Genomic DNA, 16,271 nt, shown 5'->3' with positions numbered 1-16,271 from the left:
ATCAATGATAATTTGGCTAATGCTTATATTGCCATTGAATATGCCAAATACACTAAGCAGGATGTACTCATTTTGCAGGTTGATATCGAGAAAGCTTTTGATTCCGTGCATTGGGACTATATAGCTATGACTATGAGTTATCTTGGTTTCGATACGAAGTGGCAAAATATTGTGTATTGCCTCTATAATGACAGTGATGCTTCTTTGATTTTGAGCTCTTCTCTTTCCGATTCTTGGAAATTGGGACGTTCAGTTCGCCAGGGTTGTCCGCTTAGTTCCTTGTTGTTTGCTATTGCCACACATCCTTTTCTTTGCTACTTGGATTTTTTGCAAGCCACTGATGAATTGCATGACTTACAGCTTCCTGCTGGGCGTACTTTCCTGGCTCAGGCTTATGCTGATGATTCTTTTTTTATGCCCACGAATACGCAACAAGATCTTCAGAAATTAATGGAGGCTTTGGAACTTTTTGGTCTGGCTGCTGGTTTGAAAGTGAATTTCCGTAAGTCTACCTTGCTTGCGCTTAACGTACAGCAATGGCATCATGTATTGTGGCCCGGTGGAATACCTCCTGGTGGACATATCGTTCGTCATTTGGGTTACCCTTTGGGTTGGCAGCTGTCATCTTCACAAATGATTCAATGGGTTATACTAAAATTGAATCGCAAAATTGATTATTGGCAGCTTTCCACTTGGCCTCTTCATGTACGTCTCAGGATAGTGCAGGCTATTGTAATGGCTTACATACAGTTCTTTCTTCCATTGATTATGTGGAGGAAAGCTGATATAGATCGGTTTATGTCTCTGGCAATGGCAATTGTGTGGAAAACTCAACATCGTAAAAAGGGTCTTCGTCTTTTGTCAATGCCAAAGATTTGTTCTCCAAAGATGCATGGTGGCTTGAACATATTGAATATTCATTTTCATGTGCTTGCTCGTAAATCCACTTTGCTGTTGGAATTTGTACAACAGCGCCAGCCATGGGCTATTATGTTGGGTCATATGTGTATGTATATGTCTTCACCGGCTTTTGGAAAGTGGACTGTTACGTATTGGGATGCAATTTTCAACCATTTCGATGGAAAAATTGTCGGCTGCCCTCTTTCATCTAAGTTAATTTTTGCCTGGAAACAGGTTACGCAATATCTTTTTGGGAATCCTAGGCTTAATGCACAATCCTCTTCGCTTCGCCTTGAGAGTATTCATTGGTCAAAGGCTGCCTCTACGTGAGCCTAGGAAGGTATATTTCCTTTCAAAGAAAGGAGTTTATCTTATTGATGATGTTTTGGATGCTGGTGGCCATGTGCTTTCTTTTGTGGTTGCCGCCAGAAAATTTGGTCTGGGGATGCATTATAGATCAATCTGGCAGCTTATTCGAGAGCTTCTTGCTCCTTTTGAACCAATTGCAGATTTGGATCATTCTGATCGTTTGGTTGATTGGAGCCTTAGAAGAGAACAACCTGCACGAGGCCCTTTATCAATGACTAAACTTTCGGTTCATTCGACATATCATCTCTTGTTGCCTGCCTCTTGGGTTCAAGAACATGCGAATCAGATTTGGCATCTTCATAAAAGTCAGGCTTGGTGGAAACAGCGGCTTCATTCTCTTTGGAAATGCAGTCTTCCTTTGAAAAGTAGAATTTTTTTATGGAGATGCTTGATTGGAGTCTTGCCAGTCGGCCTTTTCTTGGCTAGGCGACTTTTGGCACCTTCAACTTGTCATAGTTGTGGTGCTTCTCGAGAGACAGTCTTTCATCTTTTGTGGAGTTGTCCTCTGACTAGGACTTTATTGGATCGGATTGCTGCACGTTTGAGAGCCCGCTTTCGACAGGCACCCTTTGGGAAATACTTTTGGATCTTCGGTCTTCTCCCTTCACCCCTTAGATCCTATAAAGTCTTCTTTGATTGGGTTCGCTACTGGGCTTTATGGACTACCTCGCAGTCTCGCAACAGGATAGTTTTTGCTGGGCCTCATTTGGATGCTTACTCATTCTTCCGTTCCTCTCTTCAGCAATCTTTATATGACTGTCTCTCTCTTCATGAGATTGACTCATCTCTGTATGCTGTTTTTATAGATTGCTTTTAGATGTTTAACTATGTTCACACTGAACATAGTGAACACTCTAGTAGTCTCCTTTGTATATGGTCTTTTTGGTGGGTTTTCCTCGTTTTGAGGTTTCCCACCTGTAATTAATGACATGAAGCTTTACAAAAAAAAGTGTGTGTGAAGATAAAGCTTGAAGTGTGAGAGGGAGTGTGTGTGTGTGTCTTCTTATAGGGAGGACTCAGGGAGGCAAGAGAGAGGCCAAGGCCCAAAGCCTCAAAGGCTCAAGGCCTATGGGCCAAGGCTAAAGGCCCATGACTAGAATGGCTCCTTGCCGTCCCCGTTCCTACTGCCGTCCCCCAGAGCCGTCCCTGTTCCTATTGCCGTCCCCTTCACCGTCCCTTGTGAGGGACGCTGTCAAATCCCCACGGATCCCCTCGTGATCGATCTTGGTTCGAAACTCGAATCCTGCAAACAAACCAACAAACAAACAAGCAAAGGGGGTGCAGGCCTGACTCACCTCCCAACCATGACAGCCGTGGGTAAGCCCACAGTCTTGGCTGTCCCCATCGAGCCACGAGCTGAGCTAACTAGGATGACGTACCGACCAATCTCCTCCTCGCGACGTCCCATACCGCCACGAAGCTGCCCTTCGCGGGCCTCGAGACTGCTGTCGGCCTCGGCTGCATAAAGCAGGTGCACGTCTGCACTAGATCAAGGCTCCAAGACCATAGAGCTCTCACAAACTCGCGAGACTCTCTATAATTCAATAACTAACCTTGGCCACCCTTTTATAGGCTCTTGGCCGGTCATCGGGCATCCACACTTGGCCGCCCGCCTGTCCATACTTGGGTGCCCCCCGTTAATATTTCCCTAACTCAGCTCGTCAATCAGCCTGCCTAGTTCCAAGCTTCCCCAAGCCTCGAAACTAGTCTTGCATGCGTGTAGCACACGGTAGATACACACTGTGCACATGACATACTCCCCTTCCTCTAAGAGCTCACTCCTGAGCTCACTAAAAAGCCAGGGTAATCTCTCTAAAGAGTAGTCAATGTCTCCCATGTAGCATTCTCCTCAACACGATCCTTCCACTTGATCTTGTATTCCGTGATAAGCATATTACGCAATCTTCGTTCACGAAATCCAAGAATCTTTTCAGGTTCGTGCGGAACAAATGTCATGTCCTCGACATCTATAATTTCTTGAGAAGTAACTAACTGATCTGCTCCACCCAGGCCATTTCGGCCTTTAGGAGACGTTAATATATCTTTCTTTCTTTCTTCTATTACATGATAGCAGCAATGCTTTGTCTTTTGGCAAGAAAATTTAGAAGAGAAAAATAGGTTCACATAAGTTGTTATCATCCAAAACAATTATAGGATTAACTGTAACAAAACATACAAGAACCAAGAGTAATCTGAGAAACTTTTGTGAAAGTAGGCAATGTAGAAGAAGCAAAAGGTTTTTTTTTATGTAGTAGAAAATGTTAAACCAACCTCCGCACTAAGCAGGTATCCTTGAACTGCAGAGTGCCCAAAAGGATCTATTTGCCATCCCATTCGTGGAACTATTCCGAATTGTTCTTTGATGTATCTGTGCCCAAGAGTTGTCTGGTCTATCATATCAATATAGTGTGTTGTGGCCTCGTCATGCATACACCATCCTCCATTTCTGAAATCTCAACACCACATGCCATAATAATCAGTTTATTTCCATTGTTTTAAGCTTTCAAATAACAAGCTATCATGAACTTACATAAATTCAAGCTGGCCTGCCTTAACAAGCTTCTTCACGGCTTTCTGTTTCTTTGCTGTCTGCTCTCTCCACCAACGCTGAAAGAATGCCTGACCAAAAATAATCAAAGACAAAATAATTAACATCACTTTACAACACGTAAAAATAATTAGTATAATGTGTTAAAAATATTTGAAGTTTATTGAAAATAAGGAGGTCCACATTAAATCTTATAAGAAACCTTCGCCCTCAATGATCGTGTAGAACACTCGTGCCTATGTGCTAGGGTTTTTAGAGATAGAAAAGAGTGAGGCAGAATCACACTTACAGCACACACAAGAGACCTAAACTACTGCTATGTATTATGTACAAGAAAGAAGTATTTACAACTAAAATTCAAGTACAAATGATGTGGGTGAGAATGAAGAGTCAAAACACACTCCCACATTGCCTGAGATCTCCTTGATCAGCCTGTGCTGTAGAGAGGCGCTCTCTATAGGCTTGACCGCTAAGGAATGCTGATGTATGTGACGATTTTGCTACTCACGTATTGGAATACCTCTGTTGACCTGCTCTGTCGACCTGCCATGTGTCATTGCCATGTCATTGCTGCCACATCATGCCTGCAACATGGCACCTGCACTGTCCACCTGTGCCCAAGGCTGGCCGACCTGTATAATAGGTGAGGCGTGTCACATTCTCCCCCACTTGCATTGCAGCTGAGGGTGCTGGCTGACCTGTATAATAGGTGTGGTGTCTCACATTCTCCCCCACTTGCATTGCAGTTGAGGGTGCACGCCCCACAGCTAGACAGTGTCCATATAAAGTTCCCTTTCATAAAAAGGAAAAGATCCAAGCAAAGCTCATCCATGGTACCCAAGATCCCGAACACTGCAAGACCACTTTGCACCCAGTGCGAAGGCTCACAATCCATCCTCACCGCATCAGCACAAAGACATACAAAGAAATCTGTGGACGACCAACTCGTGCCCAATCTAGCACTTTCTCTGTCCAACCGTACAAGAAAAAACATTGGAAGCCACTGAGTATCCTTAGCCATGGAAAGCACAATCCTGAGAAAGGCTTGTACTCTCGCTCACATGGGATCCGTAGGGACCTATAAATAGGCACCCAAACCTCCGGCTTTAATCATCAAAGTATTGCGAGTTTCCATCTCAGCAAGCAGCAATTGGGAGACCTAGGAAGCACGTGTGGAACCAACATATGCACAGGTCCACCTGGGTTACTACCACTACTTGGATTGGGACTAGCAAAGTCTAATCAACCATTGTTGGTAGGTTAGGTTACTTGTGCGAAGTCTTCCATTGCCCTCTCTTTCTCTCTCTCTCTCTCTCTTCCCCCCGTTGTAACGTTTGAGCTGAACAAATATAATTCATTTTCATTTTTTTAGCTCTAGGCATTGTTCTTGTAATGCCATTTTGGAGTAATCTAGGCAACTAGGAGAGCAAGCACAGGATAGAGCATGGTATGCTAGGATTATACAACGATTCCTCTCACATGGACTCCGCATGGATCATTTACCACCATTCAATTACAATCTAGATGCACTACTACTACTCCTTACTTTAGCACTTTGACCTACTCCAACTACATATCTTGAACACATGGCTAGACCCATTAGAGCTTCCCATGAAGCTCCAATTTTTACACACAAAAAAAATGATGGCTTCTTTTAAAAGCCTAGCTATCGGCACATGTCACAAGCCATGCACATAGCACTCGAACAAATTTGAGTCTCATCCTATCATCTTATAGTAGTGGAGACCAGGGGAGAAAACAACATTGCAAGGGAGGAGGACATCTGTAGGCTTTGCTCCATTGGGAAGGTTAGACAGAGGAGCACTACTTTTTCAAATGCTCACTGTACTATGAGATATGAGGGAGGTTCCACTATCCCTTCAAGGAAAGAATTGTCGCAAGTCATTTAATTAGAACCAACACTGCTTGGGACTACTTGATGGATCTGATCTACTGAGGCCTCCAGGCCTATACTTGAATTCCTACAGATAAGAAGTGGCTTGTTTGAAAATTTTAAACATCTATGCTAGTGTGCAATTGGGGCATCTTCCTTGCCCAACATGCCACAGGCAAGTGATCGTGATGGATGCCTAAGTTGAGTTACTGCATATGGTAGGCAAGATAGAGAGAAAAAACTCAATTCCTCATAGCGCAAGGTGAGTGAGCTCACAATAGGTGGAGGTGTCCCTCCGAATCTCTAATGGAGAGAGCCTATGGATTTCTCAGGAGACTCAAAAGAACACTTAAGACTCTCTACATCCATCAAGTAGTCCCAAGCAGCGCTGATCCTGATAGTAAATGACCTGAGACATTGGAAAAATCTTTCCTTGAATAGACATTAGAACCTCCTAGTACATTGGGCATGTGAAAAAAAATGATCCTCTACCTCAGCCTCCCTACTGGAGTACAACCTACAGATTTTGTCCTTACTTGCAGTTCCCTCTACTCCCCTAGTCCCCACTCTTAAGATAGTGGGATAAGACTCGAATTTGTTCGAGCGCTATCCACATGGCTTGTGACATGTGTATATGTATATGTGAGTGTGTGTGTGCAGAGAGTGAAAAATCATTGCATTACTTAGAGAAGATGCTTGCTATGAACTGGACTTAGCATGGAGAAACTTTGCAAGAAGGATGCAATCTATCATTATAGAATATGGTGGATAGTATATGGGGTGGAAAAGAGAGCAAATAAACCGTTGCAAAGTCGATGTGTAGGCATTGCATGAGGTTGCACAAACAAGGCAGTTGAATCCAGTGGAAGAAGAAAAGTTGTTAAATGCACAATATATGATAGATTGCAACAATCAGAGGAAATTGAAAAAATAGCAAATACAAGTGAGGCAAAGGCTGCTTGTCGATACGGTTTTTCAAAAGCTTGCATGCTAAGAGACAAAAACAAATCATACATCGTGTGCAGAAGCTTGATGGTTAGTGGACCAATGATGTAGATGATCTTGAAAAGGAATGCATGGCACATTTTCAATCAGTTTTTGTTACACCACGTCACTTCTCACAAGAAGAGTTGAAAGCGCAAAAGCGAGGATGCTTATAAATGTGACACCAATTCTTAATCAGCAGGAAGCTGCATAGATGGAGTCCCCTTTCACGAATATGGAATTGCAAAGTGCTCTTACCAAACTGGGTAAGTGGAAGTCACTAGGATGGGATGGATTGACTATGGAATTTTTTCAACATTTTCGAGAGGAATTGGAAGACATTCTATTGGCAATGATAAATGTTGAATGGTTACAAAGAGTGATGCCTCCTTCCTAGCAAGAAGGCCTTGTGAAATTCAAAAAAAGAAGCATAAATTTGGCTGATTGGGAACTTATAACTTTAATGCCAATGCTATACAAATTGGTGACAAAGATGATCTCCAATAGAATAGCCAATGTGCTTGACAAAGGGTTGCATTTTGCCCAATATGGATTCATTCTTAGACGACAAATAACATACAACATATGCAATGCTTATGTGGGAATGGAGTATGCTAAATATACCAGTCGGGAGGTGTTGCTACCGCAGGTAGACATTGCCAAAGCATTTGATGTAGTGCCTTGGGACTTTATTGTTGCCACCATGGAACGTCTGGGATTTGGTCCAAAAATGACAAAAGTCGGCCAATCGAAAGCACCATCACCCCGCCAACGGAGTCAATCCGGGACATCTGGCTCGACGTCATTCATACTCTCCGTTGATGTGCACTTTTGTGTCCTTTGTGCACGAGGCTTATAAAAAATTCAAAGTCCCTTTATCCATATCCAGAGGACCTAGCTCCAAAGGTTGTCCAAGGTCACTAGCAAGAAGGGGGCCAGTACCGACACTAACCCCATTACTTTTTTTGAACGAGACAAGAGCAAGGGATAGATATGAGCAAGCCCTCAATATCTATCCTAAGTCCCATGTGTCACAAAGGACAAACGAAGGAGCTTTGGATCTATCCACCAAGGCTCCCTTTGTGCTCCAACTGAGAGCAATATGATAGTAATATTAGCTACATGAGAGCTCTCCTCACATAATAGGACTAAGTAACAGCGAGCGTTGTGGCTAGTTAGTGAAGGGATGCGTGTACAGGCACGTGTGTATTATATATGCAGATGTGTGCCAGCTTCCCTCTCGTAACACGGCAGCAGGTCGCGGCCTGGACGCAAGTATAATTAAGGTGGCTAGCAGGTAATCAAGCTGATGCTTATTAAGTTGGTTAAGAACGTAAAGCAAGTATCAAGTTGATGTTTAAATTAAAATGGTTAAGAACCTGATTGATGCTAAGTAGGGAGTTAGCGAGTAGCCAATTAAGGTGACTGATCAGCTGTTAAGGTCCTAATTGATGCTAGTTAGGGTGGCTAATCAGCCTTTAGTTTAGCTTACTCTCTGCAGTGGCAAGGTACATGCTTCCGCCTACCTTACCTTAGTGTATGTTAATATAACGGTAGAATCTGTTACCTGCTCAACGTAAATGAACTTCCTGCACATGCTTCCGCCTACCTTACCTTAGTGTAAATTAATGTAAAGGTAGAATTAATTACCTGCTCAACATAAATGAACTTCCTGTTGGGATTATCCTGTAGTGCAGTTATCACATTGTCCAATATCAAGTTCACAGCTGCATTCTAGATTAATCAAACCAAAACATAAGGTTAAAGTGGAACCACCCTCTAATTAAAATCAGTAACTTCAATTGCTGCCCATAACTTAATAGAATCGAATTATCTCAAGTGCTGCCCAGGCTTCAATGTAGTGAAATGTGTGAAGTATTGCTACCCTATTGAAATAATTGGAAAGATTAATTAAAATGTGCTAAATATATATTGCTACTATGGATTTGCCTAATGGATTGTGCTAATGGTTGCCCAATGCATTGTGTGAATTGTTCCTAGGTAGAAGACCTGGATGGAGTTGTTGGAGCCGGTGTAGTATTCATCCACAGTCTTGAGCCAGCCCACATCATCGTGGGTGTGGGGGACCAAGTGGACGTTGAGCTTGTCTGAAACTGGCCCGGACGAGGTGTTGTAGACCAGGGGCAAAGGCAAAGCTACAGCCACAGATGATGATAGGAAAGAGAAACTGAGCAACAAGAAGCGAATCAAAGGGGAAACACGACGAGGGCAAGGAGCCATAGCAGGCACACACACACAGTTAGAGAGAATGAGAATGCTATGCAATTGAAGTGTAGATGATGAACTTCTCGTTGTACAGTAATTGTGGGCACTCCGCCATACTTTAGATGGTCCCTAGCGCCTCCAAAGACTACATCAGCAGCTTTTCCAGAAGGCCGGAGACATTGAAATTTACACACCTTTGAGTCCCACCAAAGCACTTGACAATGGACACCACTTGACGCTAAGGCACTACTTTTGTTTTGGAAAGATGTTCACACACCCATCACCCATGGCTGCATTCTTTTGTTTTGGATAGATGTTTTCACACACCCATGGCTGCATTCTTTTGTTTTGGATAGATGTTTTCACACACCCATGGCTGAATACTTTTGTTTTGGATGTTTTCACACACTCATGGGTGAAGACTTTTGTTTTGGATAGATGTTTTCACACACATGCCCATGCACCAAAGCAGATGACAATGGACACCACTTGAGGCTAATGAAAAGTAGTACTTTTGTTTTGGATAGATGTTTACACACCCATGGGTGCATACTTTTGTTTTGGATAGATGTTTTCACACACATGCTCATGCACCCAATAATGGGGCCCTCCCCCTACCCTTTGAGATGTCACACCTAGTTCTTGCAGCACGTGGGGATCGAACTTGAGACCTCTAATGTGAAACCCCAACCCCCTCACCACTAATTCCCTACTCTTTGAGATGTCACACCCAGATCGAACTTGAGACCTCTAGCGTCAAACCTCAACCCCCTCACCCCACTATTCATATTACCATCACATATCACATGCTGTAAGTGCCACCCAAGGAGCTTACCAAGGTTCATTCCTTGCAAAGGAACACCGCACCTATTCAAAGGGTTCATTTCTTGCATTCTAGATTAACCAAACCAAAACATAAGCATCCCCCCTCCTACACCATAAAATGCAAAGCCAAAGGTAGCTTCACAACCTTGAAGCATGTCCATGCATGCCAAGACAATCAGTGGACTCCAATACCCACCTTAACTCTAGGCACAACAACAATTGTTGGTTGTGGTTTCTCTTTAGCTGCGAAGAGGGTGTGGTTGAGCATGTACACCACCTTGTATTCCTTGCCTAACCATGATCAATGCAACATTCATGATTTGAAGTAACCCTATCATACCTAGTCACCAAGGTGTCACTCTTCCTATTGAAGATTAGATGGCTTCATTGCCCTAAGTGCTTATCTGTCTAGAATGAAACCCTAAGCGCTTATCCGTCTAGATGTCCACCTGTCATTTTTAATTTACATTTTATTAATGGCACTTATGTGGTACCATGCCACAATGAATGTAATAAAGTTTGACACTAACATATTAAAACATGCAAAATATCTCAACATAAGCACATTTTGAAAAAAAAAAAAAGGTCTCAAGAGAATGACCCTATCACTTATTTATGACAATATGAAACTCCATCATACAACTTTACAAATGGAAATCAAAAGATACTGTATAATTTTACCCTTATTCATTTGAGAAATTTGCACGTGTGTATTAACGTTCTTATCAACAAGCACAAGTCTCTAGATTGGGAAAAGAAAAAAAAAGGCAAAATCAATAATTAAAGACAAAAGTTTCAAAGCCAAAAAGGTGGGATTGTAGCTAAATCCAAAATTTTAAATAGAAAGGTAGTTGCACAAGATATTCAAAACAGGAAAAGAAGAGGCTCTTATTAAATACCTCATGGCAAAGACTTGGATCATTTCTCATTCCATGGCCCATATTTGTGAAGGATCAAGTTTGAAATGCCAAGATCCTTACATCACTTTTTCTTGCCTTAAGTCAAATTTTGCAATCACATGACATATAAAGAAAAGCATGGCCTTTAGAACTACATTACATATAAAGAAAAGTATGGCCTTTAGAACTACATTACTTTTTGTAATGTAGTTCTAAAGGCCATGCTTTTCTTTATATGTAATGTAGTTCTAAAGGCCATGCTTTTCTTTATATGTCATGTGATTGCTTACATAATCACATGACATATAAAGAAAAGCATGGCCTTTAGAACTACATTACATATAAAGAAAAGTATGTTCTTTAGAACTAAAGGCCATACTTTTCTTTATATGTCATGTGATTGCAAAATTTTTCTCATGGCAAAGACTTGGATCATTTCTCATTCCATGGCCCATATTTGTGAAGGATCAAGTTTGAAATGCCAAGATCCTTACATCGCTTTTTCTTGCCTTAAGTCAAATTTTGCAATCACATGGCATCTAAAGAAAAGTATGTCCTTTAGAACTACATTATATATTATTAAGCACCCACATCAAGATTCAAGGTGCCCTATAGAAGTTTCAAGGGGAAACCTACTCATGTTAAGATTTAGATACTTTCCATGGGGTTAAATTCTCTAGAGTCTCTCTTTTCTCTCTTGTATAGGGAAACATTTGAATCTTACACCACCTAATTCACCCTCGTTTGCATCCCATAGTGTTGTGAATGATACATGGATATGTCATCACCCTAGCAATCATTTCATAGACAATCCCATGCGTGTAGTTTTGGCTTTACATGCCATCACTAGGATTTTCAATGTGCTCCAAAATATTCAGCGATAAAACCTTTGAGATTGGATTGTAAAACTACCATAAAGAGGTTGCAAATACTAAATAAGTAAGTATTTTTACACCTTGAGCACAAAAATATGTAAGAAAACTTTTACATGAAACAAGAGCTTGCTTATGTCATATTTCCTAACACATACATCCTCCATGACGCATACTTAAATTTTTTGGATGTTTCTATCAATCATGAAAGTGATAAATGCAATTGGGATTTTGAATCAACAAAGGAAAGGTGCATGCCATAGGTGACCCAAATGGTGCTCTATGACACATTCCACACATTAGTACATAACATATCCTGTGTACTATCATATGTGTCACACTTTCTTGTAGATTAACTCTATGTGCCACATAGGGTAGTCAAGATGTTTACCTTTCTAATGCACATGTGGCAGGTGGGGAACACTTTTCATACTCTCTCAATCCTCTTTCCAAAATGTAATTATCGCTTGATTGAATGTCTATACATATGATTGTCAATGGGTAAAAATATATGTACATCTGTTTGATTGAAAGAGTCTTGGCAGAAGCTAGTTAGATTAGTTCCAGAGCAGAGGCTCCAGAATTAGGTCTTTTTGCAGACTCTTAAGAATGGTTACGATTTTGGTCAAGGCCGATGATTCTATGATTGGCTCTGTAATGAGGTCATGGATCTCTTTAGGCATGGTCTCAAGTGGTTCGTACTCGACCACTTGCTCAAGTTTTAGCTCTAGTGTTCAACCTGCAAGCTCTTGGGCTTATTTCATTTGCTCTTTTTCCAACACAGGGTTGGGGTTCTCTTTGAGTTTCTTTGGAAGGTTTACATAGTTAATGGGTTTCTTCTCTTTGGGAAGAGTTGGTTTAAACAAGAGATCACTCATTGTCTCCATGACGGAGGCAGCTTCGGAGCTATCATCTGAAACACTTTCAATGGTCATGATGTTGTTATCCTTGACAACTAATTTTGTGTTGCATTTCTACGTGATTTTTGAGGTTTCCTTCTTCTGAACCTCTTGTTCTAGTTCATCCCCTTTTTTTAGGGGATATTGTAGTTGTAAATCCCTTTGCATTTCAAAACAACATCCTTAGCATGTCTTCTACATATTCATGTGGGTGATGGAACATAAGGAGGTGGTTGCCTCTAGGTGCTCTGTTGGCTGTAACTCATACTAAGAGTAGAGAGAATCACTCGAGGCCTCATATCACAATATCCTAATTTCATAAATTTTCAAGAATTATTGGAATTGGTAGAGTAGAAGCATGATAAACCATTTAAAAAAATAATTAAAAACACTAATTAGTTGCACCAAAATCATTAAGTAGGATTAGGACCATTAATTACATCTTATCAAATCTAAAAAAATCATAAAAACCATGCCAAACCAGCTCTCAGGTAGGAGATGTGAACCCATAGTCCCGTGAAAAAATGTGTCTAAACATGTGAGCTTGTAGACAAGGGCTTGGACACGTAAGTTTGGACATGTGAGCTTTGAGCCTAGATACATGAACCTGTAAACGTGAGTCTGGGGATAGGTATACTTAAAATAATACGGACTAATTATTACTACCATAAAGACTCGTATACACACACCTACCTATGTCCTTTCAAGTTTTTCTTATCATACTATCTGTCCTAGCTATAAATTCAAAGGAAAATTTTTGTTCTTCGTATTGGAGAATTAAGTACACTTATTACCCTACCAATAATTATACACCAACCCTATCATAGGCCTAGTTTCTAGATTTATGTGCTATGGGTAAGCTTATTTCATACAAGAGAAGTATGTGAGGAGCTCAGTTATTAATACAAAAAAGACGTGAGCCTACAAACATGAGTCTAAAGTCATGAACCTACATATAATTTGTGAGCCTCCATACGTAAGCCTACAAATGTGATCCTGGAGACATGAGCCTAGAGGCGTGAACCTGCAAGCATAAGCATGTATACGTGAACCTAAATGACTCGTATACAAATGGCTAGTTCTTATTGTAAAAAATGACTCATATACAAATGACTAGTTTTTGCACTAGGCCGACCAAAATAGTCTAGTCTCTATTATTAGTCTTAAGCAACTATTACACTAAGTTTGTAGACTTTCCCTAATTAACATTAAGTGCATGGTAAGGATGCTTTATATGTTCTAGTGACGTCTTACAAAAGTTAAGTGTCCGTTCTTGTGGGGTAAGATGGTAAAGTTCCTTACAATAGGTCAGGTAGCTATGTTAAACCAACAAAGTGGTTAACAATTATCTTCACAAAGTCTCTTGGTAGGGATCTGCTAGAGCGACATCTTCATCAACTCACCATTGATGGACTGAAGAGGTAGTTCACCTATAGGTGGACACCTATAGGTGGAGGGGGTGTTGAGAATCAATAATCCATTCTTATTATTATCACTGTGTGGGTGACAGGTTGCTCTATTTTTTAAGGCCCTCTATATGAGAAGTATTCATTATGTTGACCACCTAAGCGCCCGCAAGCCCCCCTACTTTAGACATTGGATGTTGGCCATGTGTGATCGGATGGTTAGAAGATATCTTATTATGTATACTTAGCACCATGTCAATTAGGACATACACAAGAACATGTCAATGGACCACACTTTATGGTATAAGGATATCTTCCTAGGACACCTTATTCTCGGATTATGGTATTGGTTCATGTACCTATGTACCCATGTACCCAATTAGGGTATGGTCATCTGCGATTTTTCAGTCTCCAACAATATTAGTAGACCAATACATTTCTATAGTATGGTCAGTCGAGATATGGTCGACCGTGATTTGTTAGTCCTAACAATAGTAGTCGACTGGTACATTGTTGCCTAGGAGACTATGTATAGTCTAATAGTGGCTTCAATTTTGCATATCTTAACTTATAGATATTGAGATCTATCTTCATTGTAGTAATGCACCCTTGTATGTGCATGATATCCTCTATCTAGAGTCTACCTAGATTGCCATCAAAACTCCTTTGTTGAAGTGCACACAAGGGGATAGACATCATCAGGTTGTTGTAACTTTGGTTTGCAACCAAAAGTTATTCAATGTTATTCTCTATATCTCTTGCTTCAAGTTCTGTATATTAACATCAAGTTTTGCTTAGTGTATTTTCTTACAAATTGCTTCTTCATGTCAGTCTCATGACAAGCTTTGATCCTATACTAACACTTTGGCCTATCCCCTTAGCCTAAGGTCAACGTAGCAAACCACCTAAAAGGAAAAATAGAAACAATGTAGGCTTTGTTGGATGCATAAATTGGTGGAAATTGACTATAACATTCATGGATGGAATTGATACAAGTACTTATACATGCATACAATTTATAGAAAAAGATCTAAAATTCAATCTTTGTTAGATGGTCGAAATCGATGAATCGTGATTATGGAATTAATGGATGGAATTGATACAATAGCCTTAAGTGCATATGATTTGTGCAATATATATGATATTTATTCACATAACTTTGAAAAATTTACAAAGAGTGTAAAGGAACAACACAACATAAAGAGAGTACTACCAATGGGTGAGTCCACTTCAACAAATTGAGCAACTTAATGCTCCTAGGAATCATATGATTTATTAATTATCTCAAAAGTAGTAAGAAGTGCAATTGTGAAGGAATTTGGGCCATTTCTGTCTCCTAAATGCTTCACATTGCCATTAAAATTGGCTATGAAGTTCTCATGCAATGTATACTCAATAATGATGCATTATTCCATACCACAATTTTCTTGTCAGTAATTGTCCTTGTTTTTTGTCTTTTAATCAAGAAACCTCATCTCATATGTACAAATTGATCACAAGGAAAGAGCATAGTGAGTATGAGTGATCAATTTTTTATCTTCAAAGAGAGCATGGGATGTTTGATAAAGTTGTGTTCACATAAAAAAGATTAGCATAGCCTTGTGCTATGATTACATTGTCTAATGCTAATTTGGTCAAAATTTATAAACCAAAAAAATGGCAAAGTAAATTTAATTTCTTATAATTAAGTAGTTGGAAAAGCATATCATAAACAAGTTGGTGGAGGTTCTTGGACATCAATGCTCCAACCTCATATTGTAGTTCGAAAAGTGCATCATAAACAAGTTGGTGGAGGTTCTTGGGCATCAATACTCCAACCTCATATTGTATTTGTCTAGGCATCGGCTAGCTTATATTTGTATAGTCCCAATTATAAGGAGTAGGCATGGTTAAGTAGCTCTAGCATTTAACATCTTCATATTCACATGGAGGAACGTTGATCTAGGAGGCTAAATCATTTAGACCTAGCTTAAATTAGATTTGACACATTGCTAAATAGGCTACATATTGTAGTGGATTGTTATCTCATAATAGTCCACACATGGAGTAGGCAAACTTCACTACTGATATTATTGGACCCAAACATGACTCAAGATGAGCTCAGATGATGTGGGAGGGGGAGGAATTGCTATATGAAGCCTCTAGTATATCTTTATGAGTGAAGTTTATACCACATGACTACATGGCATCGACTATATGTAGCCTCTAGTACATCTTTATGGGTTAGATAATGGCATTGACTATATCTATAGACCTAGGTGTTCATGTCATGGTCACCCTGTGTATGCGAGCCTATATATATACTTACATCGTATCACAGCTTTGGCTTGGTATAAATTATATTTCATGTCTAGCAATCTCTTAGGAGAAATAATAACTTTTATAAGATTTTGTCCACCACCATACAATGTTGATGGGAAAGCTTAATTGCACCATAGATCATCTCTGG

At 40.3% G+C, this 16,271-nt stretch overlaps 1 protein-coding gene across 7 annotated transcripts in view; it reads right to left on the bottom strand.

Moving 5' to 3' along the window:
- Positions 1-9,144, bottom strand: part of LOC147634562 (alpha-mannosidase At3g26720-like) — a 169,805-nt gene extending 160,661 nt beyond the window's left edge. For 3 of the 7 annotated variants that reach the window (XM_086803669.1, XM_086803671.1, XM_086803668.1), the window contains exons 1-4: positions 8,706-9,144; positions 8,346-8,429; positions 3,800-3,888; positions 3,541-3,715 (exon numbers count right to left, since the gene is read on the bottom strand). In XM_086803669.1, coding sequence (XP_086659795.1) covers positions 3,541-3,715; positions 3,800-3,888; positions 8,346-8,429; positions 8,706-8,936 — 579 coding nt within the window. In that variant the 5' untranslated portion in view covers positions 8,937-9,144. Of the gene's footprint in view, positions 1-3,540; positions 3,716-3,799; positions 3,889-4,229; positions 4,383-8,345; positions 8,430-8,705 lie in introns of those variants that run through there. The other 4 variants (XM_086803672.1, XM_086803673.1, XM_086803674.1 and 1 more) reach the window with 4 other exon arrangements.
- Between the last annotated feature and the right edge of the window lie 7,127 nt (positions 9,145-16,271).

This window comes from Cibotium barometz, chromosome 10, assembly GCF_041138505.1.
Source record: "Cibotium barometz isolate CiBa-2024 chromosome 10, ASM4113850v1, whole genome shotgun sequence".
Taxonomy (NCBI): domain Eukaryota; kingdom Viridiplantae; phylum Streptophyta; class Polypodiopsida; order Cyatheales; family Cibotiaceae; genus Cibotium; species Cibotium barometz.
Note: the sequence above shows the minus strand (reverse complement) of the source record. Positions and strands in the feature narration are given on the sequence as shown.